General features: G+C 37.7%; 1 protein-coding gene across 5 annotated transcripts in view; it reads left to right on the top strand.

The window, feature by feature from the left end:
* The window catches only part of LOC133531889 (sodium/nucleoside cotransporter 1-like), a 53011-nt gene that overhangs the window by 26419 nt on the left and 7275 nt on the right, over nucleotides 1-19317 (top strand). For 2 of the 5 annotated variants that reach the window (XM_061870294.1, XM_061870295.1), the window contains exons 2-9: nucleotides 11164-11310; nucleotides 14253-14330; nucleotides 16549-16735; nucleotides 17101-17272; nucleotides 17543-17667; nucleotides 18042-18178; nucleotides 18479-18568; nucleotides 18789-18950. In XM_061870294.1, the coding sequence (XP_061726278.1) occupies nucleotides 11281-11310; nucleotides 14253-14330; nucleotides 16549-16735; nucleotides 17101-17272; nucleotides 17543-17667; nucleotides 18042-18178; nucleotides 18479-18568; nucleotides 18789-18950 (981 nt within the window). In that variant the 5' untranslated portion in view covers nucleotides 11164-11280. Of the gene's footprint in view, nucleotides 1-11163; nucleotides 11311-13649; nucleotides 13811-14194; nucleotides 14331-16548; nucleotides 16736-17100; nucleotides 17273-17542; nucleotides 17668-18041; nucleotides 18179-18478; nucleotides 18569-18788; nucleotides 18951-19317 lie in introns of those variants that run through there. The other 3 variants (XM_061870297.1, XM_061870298.1, XM_061870296.1) reach the window with 3 other exon arrangements.

Here is a 19317-nt window from a genome sequence, read left to right as displayed (position 1 = left end):
ATGGAGTCGTTGTTCATCCTCGAGACGTGACCGAAAAAACTGAGTATGCGGGTCTTTACGAGAGTCGAAAGGCGCTGCTTGATACGGAGTTCTTTAAGGATGGAGACATTAGTCCGAAACTCGGTCCAGGATATCCCCAGCATTTTCCTCCAGCACCATATTTCTAGGGCGTCTATCGTCTTCTCCTGTCTTTCGGATAGTCCAGGTCTCCGCAGCGTATAAGAATATAGGAAAAACGAGGGCCCGTACAAGCCGAACCTTCGTGGTGTTTGTGACGTTTCGGTGATACGTAGCCTATACGTAAAAACTAGCCAAGACAAATCCTTTATAATTTCAGGATTTTCTACACAGCACAGAACATGGCACCCATATAGATCTCAATTCCGTTGTCGGCGAGTCAACAACGACACATATTCTTAATATTGAACTTAATTGGCTCTCATTTCACATTTATGTTTTAAATTAATTATAGGCATAGACATACCATATCCTATTGTAAGTACAAAGTTTCAGAGCAATCTAGCAAGTCATTTTAAAATGAGAGCGTAACTACATTTGTATGGAGAACCGAATTTGCTGCGGACGCACAATGTAGCATAATCGGATTAGGACCAACCTCGAAATCTCTGTAACAGTCATGAAATTTATTATGTATATAAATTAAAGGCCCCTTTTTCATGCCCAAACCATTTAACATTTGGGGACCTCGAGGAATCCGAGCCATCTTGGAAAATGTGTACCATCAACACAACAGTCAACATTAAAACTTATTAAATTCTACACAAAAAAGTCCTCGATATATTTGCAGAACAATACATCTTGTTATAGAGAATACTTGCTGAATCTAAGTTTAACGCTTATACACTTCCAGGGGACATTCTCTTAAAAGGAAACTCGGAGGAATATGAATTCTATTTTTAACTATACATTTGTACGTGGTCTACCCCAATATTAACATTTTACTCTACTGTGACTAAACCAGAAAGAAGGGTTATGGGTGTAAGTACTGATGATTCAGTACACCCAGTAGCTAGGTATTAGGATACTGGACGGATTTTTTTAAATGACGTATCGTTAGATTCCTCTTGCCATTCACAACCTACTTTTACTTGTTCTATTAAAAAAAAATCAATACAGCCGCCTTGAGAGGACTCCGAATATTAAATCATATTTTTTCTTCTAGCGCCTAAACTATTGAGCGGAGTACAGTAAAACAGACATCAGTAGATCCACAGTTAGTATACAAGTGCTATGCAATACAAAGTTACTAAAATTAACTGAAGAAAAAGGTTTAGGGCTAAATAATACGTCATTTAAAAAATCCGTCCAGTATCCTAAGCTACAGGGTGTCCTGAATCCTCAGTACTTATACCCATAACCCTACTTTCTGGTTAAGTTGCAGTCAAGTAAAATATTGATATTGGGGTAGATTATGTACAAATGTATAGTTAAAAGTGGAATTTTTATTCTTCCAAGTTTCCTATTAAGAGAATATCCCATGAAAGGGTATAAGGGCTAAATCTGGATTTAGTAAGTATTTTTTAAAGCAAGATCATTTTTTTTCGCAAAGATGTCTAAAACTATTTTATGTAGAATTTTATAAGCTTGAATGTTGCCTTACACGATTATTGAATAAAGAACGTAGATTTAGAGTAAAACGCGAATTTCTCCTGGATGGTCCACATTTTCCAAGATGGCTGCGGTTCCTCGACGTCCCCAAATGTCAAATGGTGTGGGCATGAAAAAGGGGCCTTTAACGTATATATACATACCAAATTTCATGACTGTTCAGACATTTCGAGTTTGGTCCTAATCCGACTGTGCTAATGCCACTATGTACGTAAACTGTAACTGTACTGCGGACTCAACCTTCACGTTATATTTTTTTAAGTATTAACGTTGACATAGTAACGAAAATAATAAACACGTCAATTGAAGTAAACAATATTATTATATGCAAGAAAATTTTGCAAAATAGGTACATTAATGATTAATATGTAAAACACCATTAATTATTGAATTAAAATTATGATTTTGTGTTAAAAAATATGAGACCAATGATACAGCCCGATTACACGGGCTACATATTAAAAATGATTATCATGGAAACAGTAAATATACACAGGTGAACAAAGTTATAGTAAAATAGGTGCATAATTTCAGAGCTTGCCTGGCCCACCTGTACCACCTACCATGACCAGTGACCACGGCCGTGTCCTACTATTATTTTTTTCTAATACCTATGGCCTTACTAGCGAACAGTATTCCATGTTCTTGATCCAGAATTTAAACCCTTTACTACATATTTGTGGCACTTGGGGTTGAATTTAAAACTCTAGGGCACTAGTGTGGCTCTATGAGAGCGCCTTATATAGGCTTCTGGTGACCAGAGGATCAGCATTGTTAACCAGCGCGGAAATGCACCCAGCCTTCTGAGCACCCTACCGAGAATAAGAATAAGAATAAGAATATTTTATTTGCTTTAAACATTACCATACATAACATGCATGCATCATGACCAGAATATAGGGCAATTATATTATGTACACGTTTTTGACTTAAGTGTTTTTATCATGTTTTATATTTAAACTTACAGATGTCGAACTACCAGCAAAGTTTTTGAAGAGGTGTAGTTTTTATATTTCCTGGTACCAAACTGATACAGGAAATTGGAACATCAGTAAATAATCTACACCGAAGACAATGAAATATAGTCACATAATATTTTAATGTTTTATTTTATTAAAGAAATCGGTAAAAAAATGTGTTAACTGAAAAAGATAAATTTAATTTTATTTGTAGTTGAATAACAAAATATGTATTTAATCTCCTTTTAACATAGGAATTCTCTTTGTATAGGTACATATAAATAATAGGTACTTAGGTCTTGGTAAGTAATATATCTGATGGCGACTGTACATACAATGGGGTCGCGTATACGAGTACAAAGAGCATTAAAATAGTTGTTGATAGACCAAGTGAGCGAGCTACTATGGTACCTATCTTTATATCAATTTTATGCATTATGTAATAGCGCAATACAGAAAAAAAAATTGACAAATGTAGTATTATTTTTATAGTAATAAAGGTTATTCATGAACCATCTCGTAATTTAAAAAAAACGGACTTTATCTCTAAATCATATGCCTTATATTTACAGATGTGTTAGGTTACAACTTGGTTCGTGAACGTGGTTTAGAAGCAACTTGAGACTGGGTGCGGAGTAAATTGCATCAATTTTTTTTACAATTTTGAGCGTTTATAGGAGAATATGTGGAGCGAGCATTATTCGACGTGTAGGTGTGGGTTCAACAAAAAGATCGCATGTCAATAGTTCTTTATTGTCGTTAAAATTAAATTAATAATCGCCTTTATCGACCATCAACTGTGTGGTCACTTTTTAATTGATTGACGTTGTCAGGTACAGTTTCACTACTCGCCGCCGCATTGTTCATAGCGCATTACTTATCCTATCGAATACAAGATGTCGCTGATTCCTGTTTAAAAAAAAAGACGCTTTACTCTATGCCATATATTGTAGGAAAGGAAGGGTATTCCCTGTCGTACGTCAAAAAATCCAAGATGGTGCCCAAGCCCATGGACAATAAAGTCTAGCAATAAAATCAACACTTGTCAAAATTTGACATTAGCAATCCACAGTCAGGTGACAAACAAATCAAACCGAACCACTTCGAGTTCAGAGCCATTTCAAACTATATAGTAGTAATAAACAAAGTTGATTTTTGTTTGATTATTTTTTCTATGAATGAGTTTTGATTGTTCCAAATGATAATATCCACAGTTGATAGAATCAACACTTGATACAATCAACATGCGATAGAATCAAGTGTTGATTTGATGTGGACGCGAAATTTGACAGTTGTGCATCTCGAATAAGGCCCCAGTAATAAATCTTGGAGAATGGAAAATATTTTGTATATACGATTACCCTCTGGGTAACACTTGCACAGACTGGGCTATCAAAATCGCTGCCAACTTAGCTTGGTCTGACTTTAACGCTAATTGGAAAATTATTCTAGGGTGGCAGCTGTCAACGTATGACTGTACTTTTGGACCGTTGTTACATCCGTTATTATTGACGCAGACTGTACCTACTTACGTATAACATTGTTTTTTCTTTAATTTAATAAGTAACGGAACGGATACAGATTAATTAGATTTATTCTTTTATGGATTAATAATAGACATGTCACGCTTGAGAGCCAGTGAGACTAATTGATGGAAATAAAATTATGTTATTTTTTTATTTATTGCTAAGAAACAAAAAAACACTTAAAACTACTACTGAACTTCGCCAAGCTGCGAAACAGTCATAAGGAGCAAAAAAAATATATTTAAGAGGCATTTCACATTCTTACACAAATTGACTAAGTCCCACGGTAAGCCAAGAAGGCTTGTGTTGTGGGTACTCAGACAACGATATATAGAAAACATCCTTGACTCAGGAGCAAATAGCTGTGCTCATAATAAATGCCTTTACCGGGATTCGCACCCACTAGGCCAGACCGTGTTGGCCATGGTTTTTTTTGCATTGTCAGTACACGAGACGTTATTTCTTGTTACATCTTGGTGAAAATGAAAATATTACAAGGAATTGTATTTTTTTATTTACAAAACTACGAGTTTTCTTTAAAACTTTAATATCTGTCAGTAGGTATGTCTAAACTAAGTCACATAGTGACAGCGTCGCAGCCAAAAAGGCGTTTTGTTCAATTTCTATTTATTTATTTAAACAGACAACAATGGTCCATAATAGTTAAAAACATTTTAAATTTAAAACTAAGTGTTATAGTAAGTAGAATAAATACAAAAAAGCGAACAGTACAGCAACAAAAACAAAAAAAAAAGAATCACCTGGTAGCGGTCATGATACACTCAAAAAAATTAAATGAATTCAAATAAAATCATCAATAAATAGGAGCATACTGTATTAGTCGTTCACAGTTATGATAAAATTTGCCGAGAGGCTGCTCTACCCAGAGCCCTCAGACAAGGGATGTCGGACCATCAGTACGCATTCTGCAACTAAACATAGAAGGTATAAGTTTAGCTAAAAGTGACTACCTGTTAAAGGTACTAAAGGAGTGTAGGATTGACATTGTTAACATTCAGGAGACACACACAAGGGATGACGCAGATCTTGAAAGAAGAGCAAAATTACCCGGGTACACCTTAGTTAAAGCCATACACCATCCCAAACATGGCATATCCACCTTTGTCAGGTCAACAATCACGGATGTGCAGTTTGTCTCCGCTGGCGCTGAAGATTGTGTCTACTACATTGTCATATTGGTGGATAACATCTTTATAACAAATGTTTACAAGTCCCCGAGCGCTTCATGGTCTACAGAACTGCTTCCCATCCAACAACATCCAAGCGTATACGTCGGCGACTTTAACAGCCACCACACAAACTGGCGATATGCAACAGTGGATGCGAATGGTGAACACCTAGTCCAATGGGCGGACATACACAATTTGCACTTGGTCTTTGACGCTAAGGATAAAGGCACTTTTCATTCTGCTAGGTGGAAAAAGGACTACAATCCTGATTTAGTGTTTGTGTCCAGGGACCACCTCGATCGCCCACTCCCTTGTAGCCGCTCAGTATTGTCGAATTTTCCCAACAGCCAGCACAGGCCCGTATTCGTGGAGATTGGTGCAAAAATACCTCTAAAACACTCGATGCCCCTACCGAGATGGAATTTCGCTCGGGCGGACTGGAACAAATTTAAGGAACACTTGGACCTGAATCTGTCCTCAGCCAATTTGGAACCAGTAGCCTCCAACTACAGCTTTTTCAGCGAACTCACCTTCATGGCGGCAAAAAGTAGCATACCGAGGGGTTTTAGGAAAGAATACATACCAGGATGGAGCCCTACATGCGAAGACCTCTACAAAGAGTTCCAGACCACAGGCCTCCCCACCACTGGCGCCAAACTACTTGCTTCCCTAGACGAGAGTCGTAAAGCTAAATGGGAAGCTGCGGTGGAAGGCATGGATTTTAAGCGATCCAGCAGAAAGGCCTGGAGAACGCTAAACAGTCTCACCGGAAAGCACGCGCCTAATGGCACAGTATGCCCGAGTGTCCACCCAGATTCCATTGCATCCAGAATGGTAGAGCTCACGCGGGCAAAACGTGATGTTGTCTTCACAAAGAAAATTCGGAAAGAACTCACAGCGCTCAAGAAGAACTCACCACTAAACCATGAGCTGGCTGGACCTTTCAGCATAGACGAAACCATCAATGCCATCAAGCAACTCAAGAACAATAAAGCTGCTGGCCCCGACAGGATGTTCAATGAGTTTTTAAAGCATATGGGACCTCTTGCGGTTAGTTGGCTTACAGCTATGTTCTCAAACGTTCTAGAAAATAATATCCTGCCAAAGGAGTTTAAACTAGCAAAAGTGGTCGCAATGCTTAAACCAGGTAAACCTGAACACCTTCCCGAAAGCTACCGACCTATTGCTCTTCTTAGCTGTACGGATAGAACCTTTCGTGGAGCCTGTAATTCCACCTGAGCAAGCTGGTTTTCGAAAAGGCAGAAGCTGCGTCGACCAGGTCTTGTCACTCACTAACCACATAGAAGCCGGATTCCAAAAACGCCTAAAGTCTAGTGCAGTGTTTATCGACCTCACAGCTGCCTACGATACCGTTTGGAGGCAAGGGTTGATCCACAAGATGCTGACAGTAATTCCTAGCAGACAAGTGGTCAACCTAATTTCCAATATGCTGTCTGAAAGAGTCTTCGAGGTTTTCCTGGGTAGCAAAAAGAGCCGAAAACGCAAGCTTAACAACGGCCTGCCACAGGGCTCAGTCTTGGCACCAATACTCTTCAATTTGTACATCTCTGACCTTCCACGCACAGACTCTGACAGGTTTATATATGCCGACGACATCGCACTCATTACCCAGAGCAAAGATTTCGAATCGGGAGCCCAAACATTGACATCGGACTTAAGAGCCCTGGCCGCGTATTTCAGAGCGTGGAGACTCATGCCAAGCACGTCCAAGACTGAGGTATCCTGTTTCCATCTCACTAACCAGCTGGCCGGATACCAGCCAGCTGTTTATATGAATGGCGAAGCTCTTAAATACACCCCCTGTCCCAAGTACTTAGGTGTCACCTTGGATAGATCACTGACATTTAAACACCACTTATCAAAACTCTCACAGAAGGTCGCCACGAGGAACAATCTTCTCCACAAACTTCGCGGCACGAGCTGGGGAGCCTCAGCTGATTGCCTACGCACCTCGGCCATCGCGCTTGTGTACTCGGCAGCAGAATACTGCGCACCAGTGTGGCTTGAAAGTGCACATACCCATACATTGGACGTTAAGCTTAACGAGACCATGCGTTGCATCTCTGGCACTATCCGATCTACACCCGTACACTGGCTGCCGGCATTGAGTCACATTGCGCCTCCTCACCTCCGACGACTCCAGGCGTTAAAGAGGGAGGCTGAGAAGATCACGAATAACCCCGTAATGCCTGCCCACGAGGAATTCTGCCGCCCACCCCCTCGGCGATTAAAATCCCGGAATCCACCCTGTACTGCAGCTGAGAGTCTGAGCAGCTTTAACATTTCGGATAGGTGGAAAGCGGATTGGTCTGCTTCGGCAATACAGAACAGCCATATATCCGACCCGACTAAAAAACCACAAGGGTTCGACCTTCCTCGGAAAATCTGGTGCCGCCTGAACAGGCTGAGAACCGGACATGGCCGCTGCAATTCAGCCACACACAAATGGGGATGGACGGCTTCCCCACTTTGCGAATGCGGAGAGGAAGAGCAGACCATCGAACATATTTTCCAGCGCTGCCCACTCCACTCATATCCTGGGCCTCCTGAGGACCTAAACATCGTGACACCTGACTTAGTTGCCTGGCTTAGCAACCTCAAGGCTACACTCTGATTGCCCTCAATAGAATGCCATACGATTAAAATAAATGATAAAATTAAAGTGACACTAGTGACATGACATACTCTTTAATTAGTTTAATTACCGTATATCTACATACAGGCTGTTCCGAGTGAGAGACAGAATGGCGGGTGTACCTAAATAAAATTAAATGAAAACCATACCATATTTTTGTACCTAATTTGTGTTATTTATACATGATTTTCGGAGTTATTTGAACTTAACAGATTAAACATTAAAGGTACTAAATCCTGGCGTAATAAAAATAATTGTACCTTAGCGTTTTTTCTTAAAAATAAAATCGATAACTTGAAAAATTATAACGCCTGCTAAATTGTAATAGCAAGCAAAATATAAAATGAGTAAAACTTGGAAAGCACAAATAAAATGACTCATATTATCATTTATCCTTCTTTATGGAAAAAAGCCCATATTATCCCTGTTCACAAAAAAGGATCAAAAACTAGTATCGTTAATTATAGACCAATATCTATACTCAATACAATGGGTAAACTCTTCGAGTCAATTGTAGTAGATAGCATATATCCTCTTGTAAGTAGTGGCATATCAAATACTCAGCATGGTTTCTTGAAAGGACGCTCGACAGTTTCAAATCTGGCATGTTTTACAAATTTTGTCTTATCGGAGATGGAGGGTGGTGGACAGGTTGACGTGATATACACTGATTTCGAAAAAGCGTTTGATCGTGTAGATCACGCTATTCTTATCAGAAAGCTCGAGGCTTTGGGAATTCATGGAGATCTGCTACGTTGGATTGAATCCTACCTTACCAACCGTTCCCAAGCCGTGGTTCTTGGAGGTTTTAGATCAAATTACATTACAATCCCATCTGGCGTTCCCCAGGGCTCTCATCTTGGACCTCTTCTATACATTGCTTACATACATGATATAAATAGATCTATAAATAATGCCCATCACCTGTTATATGCAGACGACAAAAAAATATTCATCCGTGTCAGAACTCTTGAAGATTGTCATCGTCTGCAAATCGATCTCAATAATCTTGACTATTATTACTCCCTGAACAAGATCTCTCTTAGTACTAATAAATGTCAGTGCATAACCTTCACTCGCCGAATCACACCAATAAAATTTTCATATAATCTTAGAGGTACCGTGGTGGAAAGAGTCGAAGTAGTTCGTGATCTGGGAATAATACTCGACACCCAGATGTCAATGAGGGAACATGTCGACCATATAGTCAACAAAGCGTATCGTAATCTCGGCTTTATGATGAGAACGTGTAAACCATTCTCAGATGTTCTAAGTTTGAAGATAGTATACTATGCATACGTTAGAAGTATTTTAGAATATGCCTCTCCCATATGGTCAGTCAATTACGCCATTCATAAAGATCGTATTGAAAAAATTCAGAAGAAATTTGCGTCACATTTAAATCACAAATTCAAAAAAATTATACCATCTACCTCCTACACTAATAAATGTCGACAATATAATCTCTTAACACTAGAAGACAGACGTAAACTTTCAGACATGAGGTTTCTCTTTGATATAATTAATGGTCGCATCGATTGCCCACAACTGTTGTCTGGTCTATCATTTCGAGCCCCAAAGCGTCGCACTAGACATACCGCCCTATTTCATGTTCCTTTTCACGTGACTAAGTATGGTGACAATGCAGTGTTATCTCGAATCCCTCGTTTATATAACATGGAATTCTATTCTGCAGACCCCTTTCTCGGATCTAGGAATAAATATATGGACAATATCTACAAGACACTTTCAGAAAAGTACAAATAAATTAAAATTAAGATTAAATTATTCACCAGTCTATTTAGCCTGTCCATCGGACACACACAATTATGTATATATAAATATATCATTAAATTTACTTCTATGAGTATTACCATGCAACTCTTCTTTTTTTTATTTGTGTTTAATATTTCTAATCTACTGATGTAAAGTCATACAATTGTGTAGTATTGACATACCAAAATAAACGATGAACTGCGGATTTATTGAGGCATATGCACTTAAATAAAATGAACAATATTTGTACATACATATAATAACGTCACATCAGATCTTTACGTCTACGAACTTATTGACGTATCCGTCTTGGCTAAAATTTATGTATTTGTATAGAATCATAAACTCATAATTAATGATGAGCATGTTGTGATGAGCACACTGTCTTATTAAAACTGTTTATTATGATAATACCTAGATACGAATTACGTTATTCTAAGTAAAATGTAATTAGTGGATAACTGTCATTGGCCATCTGTTATGTAATCACTCATATGTAAAACTTTTATTTACGGCTGTTGTTGTCCTAAATATCAATAAATAAATAAATAAATAAATTATAATTGAATATGAAGGTATAAAAAGTTACAAAAATTTGGCTTTTATATAATTTATCAATAACCACGGGAACATAGCGTAATAAAGTACACCCGCCATTCTGACTGTCACGATGGCGGGTGACCTGTTTTTAGATGATAACTTTACGTACCGTGAAGTACAATTTTTTTTAATGGAGGTACTAAATAGTACAAATTACGTACAAAAATATGGTATGCTTTTCAATTCTTTTTATTTAGGTACACCCGCCATTCTGACTTTCACTGTTCCGAAGTATTCAACTCTGTCCGGAGTGTAGACACGTTGTATACGAAGCTCTCAGTACTTTTTTGATTTCGAAAAAACGGTATATTTCGTCGCTGAACGATTGGCGACGACACCTTAGAATTTGATATGACAAACTTCAATAGGTATCTACAATGTCACTTTGTAATTACCATGATTAATTGAACCGTTTGTAAGATATAACATATACAGATACATATATATACATGTAGATAGATAAGATATATAAAATTTATTTCATTGATAAATATCTCTCTCTAAAATATTTACATCATTACCAAAACTAAATTTTGTAAAAAGTAGAGACATATTTTTTACAGTACATATGGGGCTACTTTATAGCACTAGTGCGAGAAGTAGCATATTACGTTACTGTGTCGAACATTTAAAGGGCCATATGTACTGTAAAACGTTGTACGATACATGTGCGAATAGGTAATTCGCAACTCGTGTCGATTTAAAACACTCCCTTCGGTCGTGTTTTAATTTATCGCCACTCGTTTCGAATTTCCTATTTTTCGCACTTGTATCGTAATGTACTATTTTACAGAACTGTCGATTAATCCTCGTGTATCTTATTTCAGATTAAACATGGCGCTTCATTCTGTCTCCAACATTATGCAGAAGTACAAACCTTGAAGAGTGAACATTTAGTAGGGTTTGAACTCCTTTAAATTAGGTAAATTAGAACAGTTACAAAAATGGAGTCGGAAGTCAGGAAACGAGAATCGGTAAGTGATTTCGATAAATAAAATAAGTAGGTACACTGAAATAGTTATTTGTTTTACAAGGGGGCAAAGTTGTTGTTTAACTGCTCGTGCTAATATTGATACCCGAGCACGCGAAAGATTCCAAAATTGAACCACGAGAGTGGTTCGAGAAGTGGAATCTTGAGCGTTTCGAGGGTTTCAAGGCACGAGGGTTAAACAAACTTTGCCTCCGAGTGAAACACAAAATGTTTCACCACACCAACGCGAGGATAATACTATAACTATGAAATACCAAAAACTCAAACCAAATCAAATTCAAATTAACGTAATAAAAAAATATCATTAAAAACCATCATTTAAAAGTGAATTCCACCAGCAAACATAAGGAAACAACTCAAAATTTGCATTTGATTACTTTTCCCACATGTGGATAAAACGATACTTTCTCTTTAGTTTTTGAACAATCAAAAGGGCCTTTACCAGTTGGTGTGGTGAAAAAAAAATTAGCTATCGAGCACACATTATAATGATTTTCATTAAGATTAACTACTTTATAGAATATCCTCAAATATTTATACTGTTTGAACATTTCTAAGTATTGAAAAAACTATAAAAATAAACGAAAAGTCACTTCATTTTAGCTTACGCAAAACAATACAATTTACTGTTTTGTTCGATAGCCTCATATGGAACTAGCATGAAACGTCAATGCAATTTCAAATGTTTAAAAAAAAAATCTTAGTGTACTCAACAACTACTCAACTCAGAGCTCAACGAGGGGGGGAAGGATGTTAGGGTCCTCCTCCTCTGGGGTTGCAGGCGTATATAGGCTACGGAGACTGCTTACCATCAGGCGGGCCGTATGCTTGTTTGCCACTGACGTAGTATTAAAAAAAAGCAAAAATCTTTGCTTCGCGTGTAGTCACAATCTAAAATAACTAGTAAACAAATAAAGTATACAATTTTTCAGTTTGGAGTAAATATGTATATCAGTAGGGCTAAGATGGTCGGCGTTTTATCATTTTTTCGCCATACCTGTCACGTTCTAATAAGCATGTAAGCGCGAAAGTGACGGCCATAATGACAAGTGACAAAAATGCGACCATGATACCGCAGCATAACAGTGGATCATATGACAATAATGACAAGATAAGAAGATGACGAAATAGGATTGTGGACAAAGCGGTCCTGAGCCCAGATAACACATATAAATATTTCCTATTTCTGTTTTCTACATGGAAATAAATATTAAAACATTACAGTAATAAATATCAATTAACATATGTATCATAATCATAATGAATTGGAACTCAAGACACTTGGAGAAACCAGAAAAGAAATACTCACAATTAGGTAGTTAAGTTATAAATTAATATTACGCCGTTTAATTAATATGAATCAATTGGGTTGGTTTACAAATACCATTTTTATTTAACTGTATTTGACAAACATTTGACAACAATAGGTGGGTTTATTGGTAAACGGTGTCACGTAAGCACTTTGTTTATGCAGGTACATAAATATAGTAATTGTTATGTATACAAAAGAAACTATTTAATATATATGTTATAGCCAAGAGTGAATTAGACATGCTACGTATACTTGAATGTTACCTTTTATTATTTAGTTACGTATGTATGTATGTGTATATTTATACTAGCTTCTGTCCGCGACTTCGTCTCTGTGGGAATCATTTCATCTTCAGATGACGATAGAAACTATATATCCTATGGCCTTTAAACTAGGTATATCCATACTAAATGACCATGAGCAACTTTGTATGGAGCCTGGTCCAATAACTAACAGAGATGAAAGTTAGGTCATAAATAAATAAATAGCCATTTCTGTGTACTTCAATTCATTCTATGGGCACTGAGCGGAATTCCATTGTTGTAGAACTGAGATATTGGTATTTTAGTAAAATTGTCGTCACCCTTATTACCTAAGCAACAGGGATGAGAGTTAGGTCATTAGATAGGTATTTCTATGTACTTAATTTCGTTCGATGGGCACCAAGCGGAATCCCATTGCAGAACTGAGATATTAGTATTTTAGCCAATATCTCGTCACCCTTATTACTTAGGCAACAGAGATGAAAGTTAGGTCATTAGATAGGTATTTCTATGTAACTCATTTCGTTATATGGGCACCAAGCGGAATTTGTCATTTCACTAAATTCTATACAGATTTTATCAATCACGCGATTACTCCAGGGAAATGATAAAAAAATATTATTTTGCGTGATTTGATTACATCCGTTAGAGATTTGATGAAATCTTGGTTGAAGTCATTTCCCTTTGGCATAGGTATACTTTGCACTCGTGGGAAGCCGAAGCGGGTCGCTTGTGTTACAATAAAACAATTTTTCTTCTATGACATTGTTTGGTAAACTGACGTATTGTTTGGTATACAAGCATTCTGTAGTCAGCGCCGGCAGTTCCGCAGCAGTCGTAAGCGATAACAGTTGCTATCAAATTTGATTGCTTTGTACTGAGTCAAGGATTTTTTTTTAAATATATAGGTATAGTTCAGCTTAAAATTTAGTTCATCGTGACAAAAGAAAATTTAAGAGTTCTCCACGCATCAAGTTGTTTTTTGTTTTGATCGTAGTTTGTTTTTTGCTTGTCCTCAAAAATTGTGTCTGAGTCTAGTATAACTAGTAAACTCCTGCACGCTATTATTTGAAATTAGTGACCACCAAATAATGCTTTTGAAGTTTTGAACTCAAGATTTCAGTGTTGAATCTCTTGACAGACTCTATATCGCGTCCGTAGGAATCAAGGAGTCTTTTTTACAGCCTTGGGGGTGACTTCAGTAATACAATTTGAAAGTTATCTAAAAAGTAGATTATGCTAAAATGACCTCTATGCCTACCTAATTACTATCTAATTTGCATTGTTCACAGGCAAAATCGCATAATGGAACAAAGATCCTAATTACTATCTAATTTGCATTGTTCACAGGCAAAATCGCATAATGGAACAGAGATAGAGATGGATGATGTTCCGAAGCAAAATGGCCAAAATGGAGTCAACGGGGAGGTAGGTTACCTCTTTTTCCGTAGTCAACAAGAACATTTGTAGTTTTGCTGGCCGTCTGTCTTACTGTCCGTTAATCTGTGCGGAAAGAGAAAAGTCATAGAATGTGTTGGTTGCCTGTTTCACGACTCTTCTCTTTCCGCGCAGACTCTAACGACTAAGTATAGGTACCTACCTAACTACATATAGCCAACAAACTATCTAGTTTAGTTGCTTATACCATATAGGGGCTAGCTCTTCGGCTATTAGCTCACAAACTTCGACTAAAGGATGACTCACGCTAGACCGGGCCAGGACCGTCCGACCCGTCATTTTCTATGAGGGCTGATCACGTGGTGCTTTCCATAGAAAACGAAGCGCCGGAAGATCCGGCCCGGCCCCAGCTCTTCCTTAAAAATTATTGTTAGTTAGAATCTATCACGAAAGCGTTAATTTTGCTATTTTTCCTAATTTGGACAATGAGAAAACATAAAAAAGTATGACGTATAAAAAATATATTGAGACATGCTTTTCTGGTATTAATAATTATTTATTACGTAACGGTTTTAAGTACGCACTTCCATTTTGCTCGTGTTGGATATTTGGTGGATAGCGTTCCTTCCGGAAAATCGTCGATTGTTTCACGGTATAAAATATAAAGAAGGAGTAGTAGATTTTATGATGAAAGTTCAAGCTATAAGTATCCTACTATTCGTTGGACTGTAAGTAAAAAAAGAATCAGGTATTTTATTGAAAAGTAACATCTTATATGCCAAAATTTTAACAATGTTAGTAATTGTACCTAGGCTAGCCTCTCTTATCAAGTACCTAAGTTTTAATTTCCTTAACGAATGACTAACAGTAGGTATGTGTAAGTACGCGTTTTTCAGTCGATATTACGTGACCATGCTGTCGATAAAATAGAAACGTTAATTCTTATCAACGTTCTTACACTGGTGCATTGAGGATAATCCACAAACAGTAATTGCGGAACTCGCAAATATCTTCTAAACTATCTAAATTTTGGTAGGTATTGCAGCACTATGGTACTATATAAATTTCGTCCGAAGTCCACAGCATCCGAAACAAACTTTGTCCGTAATTTTTACCTTATTCTATATTATCCTTAGCTAAGTGAATTGTACATATAAATGACAATTTAAGACTATTATATGATATGATATGATATAAATGATAATATTCCTAATGATTATTTTCCTCGTTGTATCAGTATTGCGATACAACGAGGAAATGCCGCCAGCATCCTTGGTACAATGCCTCAAGGGCCTATTTTAGATATAAGCTAGTTATAGTAATCATCTGTATATATCCATTATGTATATTGTTATTGTCAATAAATATTTTTCTGTCTCAAAAAAAAAAAGATAATTATATGAATTATATATTATATAAATGATATGATATATGATATTCAGCCTATTCAGCCACAGGCATCTATAAAAATTAACTAATCTTATTCCCCTTGCTATACCTATTGGCAAATTCACCTGAGATTCCGCTGAGCTGTTTTGGTTGTAGATGGAACTTGGTATGATTTCCACAATCACCAAAAATGTGAAGCTAATAAAGCGGAATTTCCTGGGAATTTCCGAATAGTTATGGCCAGGGGAATGAGATTTTTGTAGAATGACCCACAACACAAGCACAAGTTTTATCAAAGTAATTTAAAAAATGTGTTTCGCAGCTAAACCTCGAGACGACATCATCATCCTGGCCCTTGTTGGTGGAGTAGACGCTAGTTTTCACGGTCCTCGGCTACTTAGCCGGGAGTCTACAGGGACCTAAAGAACTTTCTTTAGGTCCCTGTAGACACAATTTGCATTTGCGAGACAATATGCGCCCGGAAAAACGTGCCAAATATGCTCGCGGCACTACCCGGCTGCACTTAGAATTAAGTTTTCGGCAAAAAAATCATTTTTGGTACAAGCTTTTATCGCTGAGTGTACTTTTCTTATCACAGGTAACTATATAATACTCATCGAGACAGTTATATAAACCCCAACACACAAATTAGGTTGCGTTATTTCATCACAGAGTTTCTATGGCCACCTCTCGTCTCCATCATCAGATCAGCTTGATGATGCCGTAATATTGCATTGCAAATTTTCTGCTCAATCGGAAAAAATTTAGCTTCCGAGATTTGACCCACACTAACATCCATCCATACATACATACTAACAGGGTAAGTTAAATAAAAGCTTGTAAAAATGTTCTATCGCAGGTAATCTTCGAGCCCCTGGATCACGAGCCCTCAGGCTGGCTGGAGACGACCCTGGCTAGCCTGGGCAGCTCCACCGAGGACTTCTTCAAGAAGAACAAGTCCAGCTTCGGGACCGTCATGAGCTTCGTGCTCAACGGGCTCGTTATAGGATATTTTATAGGATGCTTGTATTATTATTTAGAATATAGTAAGTATAGATTTTTATTTGCATGTAATTTGTAACAGATATGACACACGATGCTAGGCCCCGCTATATGTTTCATTTTACCCATCTATTATAAACTATCTATAAGTGCCCCGTTTTTTCAAAACCATTGACAGCGCACTTCACTCCGGTCAATAACGGGTAAGTTCATAGGTATACATATAGCGCTACTCTGGAAAGATTTGGAACTGTTATTTATAGTTGACAGCTGGATACTTTTGCACCCTCCATAGTTCAGCTCTCTACTTAATATTTTTATCTAAATTTCTTCTTTCTTTCTTTCTTAATTTGCACTCCTGGACAAGTTATTTTGATATTCTTATTTTTATTTTTTATTTTGTTTACAGCCGACGCCCCCCTCTACCTCTGCGAGGGTTTCGGCAGCCTCATAGCGTTCCTTGGCATCATATACTTCTTCCTCATCTACTTTTATGTTGTGAAGCGTTATTTCGGCGCGTGGCTCTCTAAGAACGTGTACAGCAACATTGGTGCTGCTGGTAGCTTCGTTTGGAAATTTATGTAAGTGTTATTAATATGACAGCCATTATTTTTTACTGACCGATGAACTCTATAATTGTTTATTAGTCTTAGTTTGATTTCATTCGTACTGAATGCGACACCATGTGTGAAATACACGTCTGTGAACAAACTTCTGTTTATTCTATCTTGTTTCAATGTCTCTACATTATTTATTTACAGATTTCGGTTGATCATTATATAATATTCATGACCACTTCTACTTTACAACACCTTTTCCATAAAAGTATCTATTATTCTTATATCCTTCAGGTGGTTAAGAGTGATTTTATCTGTGGCCTTACTGGTGGGCATCGCCATATTCCTGTACGTCGACACGAGAGATCAACCCGAGAGACTCATCTCACTGAGCGGGATCGGCATCATATTGCTGTTAGGTAAGATACTTCATATTTGGGTATAAGCTTCATAATAGGCGCTTAAGGATGTTGACTTGACATTGGTTAGGTACATGTACTATGTAGCTGCATGCAGACTTGACACTTTGGACAAAACTTACATTGCGAATATAGTTCATACTTCGCTTCTGACAGTTCTGACGTTTTTGGACTGCATCAGAATTGTGAGTTATTACTATTTTTATGTCCTTACTAGTCTGTCCCAGGACAGTTAAATATTTGGCTTTTTGTCAGATAGTGAGTAAATTATGTACTTCCCCACCAGTGCAGTGAGGAGGCGTTTGAATGCCTGACTGGAAGACTAGAGACAGCTAGATGAAATCGTCTTATCGATGCTTGACGTTCAATGCCAGGATTCGTGTTCTCCAAGCACCCAGGCCGGATAGCATGGCGGACAGTATGCAGCGGATTGCTTCTGCAGTTCACGTTCGCTCTGCTCTTCATCCGGTGGGACCCGGGCCGGACAGCGCTGCAGTGCTTTTCTGATAAGGTACCAAAATTAAATATATGACAAGGCAGTGAACTCCTGGACACTGCTTTAGTAATCGATTTTTCTACGACCATAACATCTTGATATCATATTTAGTGTGGCACGAATTTGTTGGTACTCAAGTCATCATTAAATGTAACATAGGTCCACTACTGGGCGAGTTCACGTCCGAAGCACAGTCACCACTACGCCACCAAAACGACTCAGACTGGGGAAGATTCCTGCGAGTTTCCCCTGTCTATCCATTTTATCACGTTATCCACATGTGTATTTAATAACCATATGTGTTGTTCATTTCAGGTTGCGACGTTCCTGTCATATGGTATAGAAGGCGCAGCGTTTGCCTTCGGTGATCTTCTTGTGAGGACAGAGAATGTCTTCGCTTTTGCCGTAAGTATAATTTACGAGTACGTAAAAGCTTTAGCGAGATTTGGGTTAATTTGACTTATTTTCAAGGCCTTCTAGGATAGGAGGATGCACTGCTCAGTCGTAATCTCAGGGTAGTAAAGGTAGTTTGCCATTACTACACTACTAATATTGACACTCGTTACTTATCGTAACACATCTATTTAGAAATTAATATATAATAACTATTTTTTTCCATTTCCAGTCCCTGCCCGTCATATTCTTCTTCAGCATGCTGGTGGAGGTGATGTTCTACTGGGGCGCACTGCAGTGGTTCTGCAGCAAGCTTGGCGAGCTGCTGCAAACAGCTACAGCTACTACTGTGTGCGAGAGTGTCATCGCTGTCGCTAACTGCTTCCTTGGAATGGTAAGCCATTTTGAATCTTATAATGCTTATCTTCTTGAACTATCGAAAAAATAATATAGAGTTCTAGTATTGTTTCTCGATTATTTTTTATTAATTTATTAGACCAAGAAATAGAAGTGTTCTAATTATAGGACCTTGAGGTACTCCCAACTTTTGTGCTCAAGGCTGCGTCATTTAATGTTATGTTTCGATTGATTTGTATTATTCCTATGAATCAATAATGTTTTTATTAGGTAAAATTTTCGTGAAGTCATCTTAGGCGCCCCTGCAACCTTACAAATATCTTAAAATGCAATCAAATGCCTCTGCTATTTTTAAGGAATAGCCACGATATGAGACATTTTATAACTATTCCAAATGCAACAGT

Source organism: Cydia pomonella, chromosome 26, assembly GCF_033807575.1.
Source record: "Cydia pomonella isolate Wapato2018A chromosome 26, ilCydPomo1, whole genome shotgun sequence".
Taxonomy (NCBI): Eukaryota; Metazoa; Arthropoda; class Insecta; order Lepidoptera; family Tortricidae; genus Cydia; species Cydia pomonella.
This window is presented reverse-complemented; position numbering and strand designations above follow the sequence as displayed.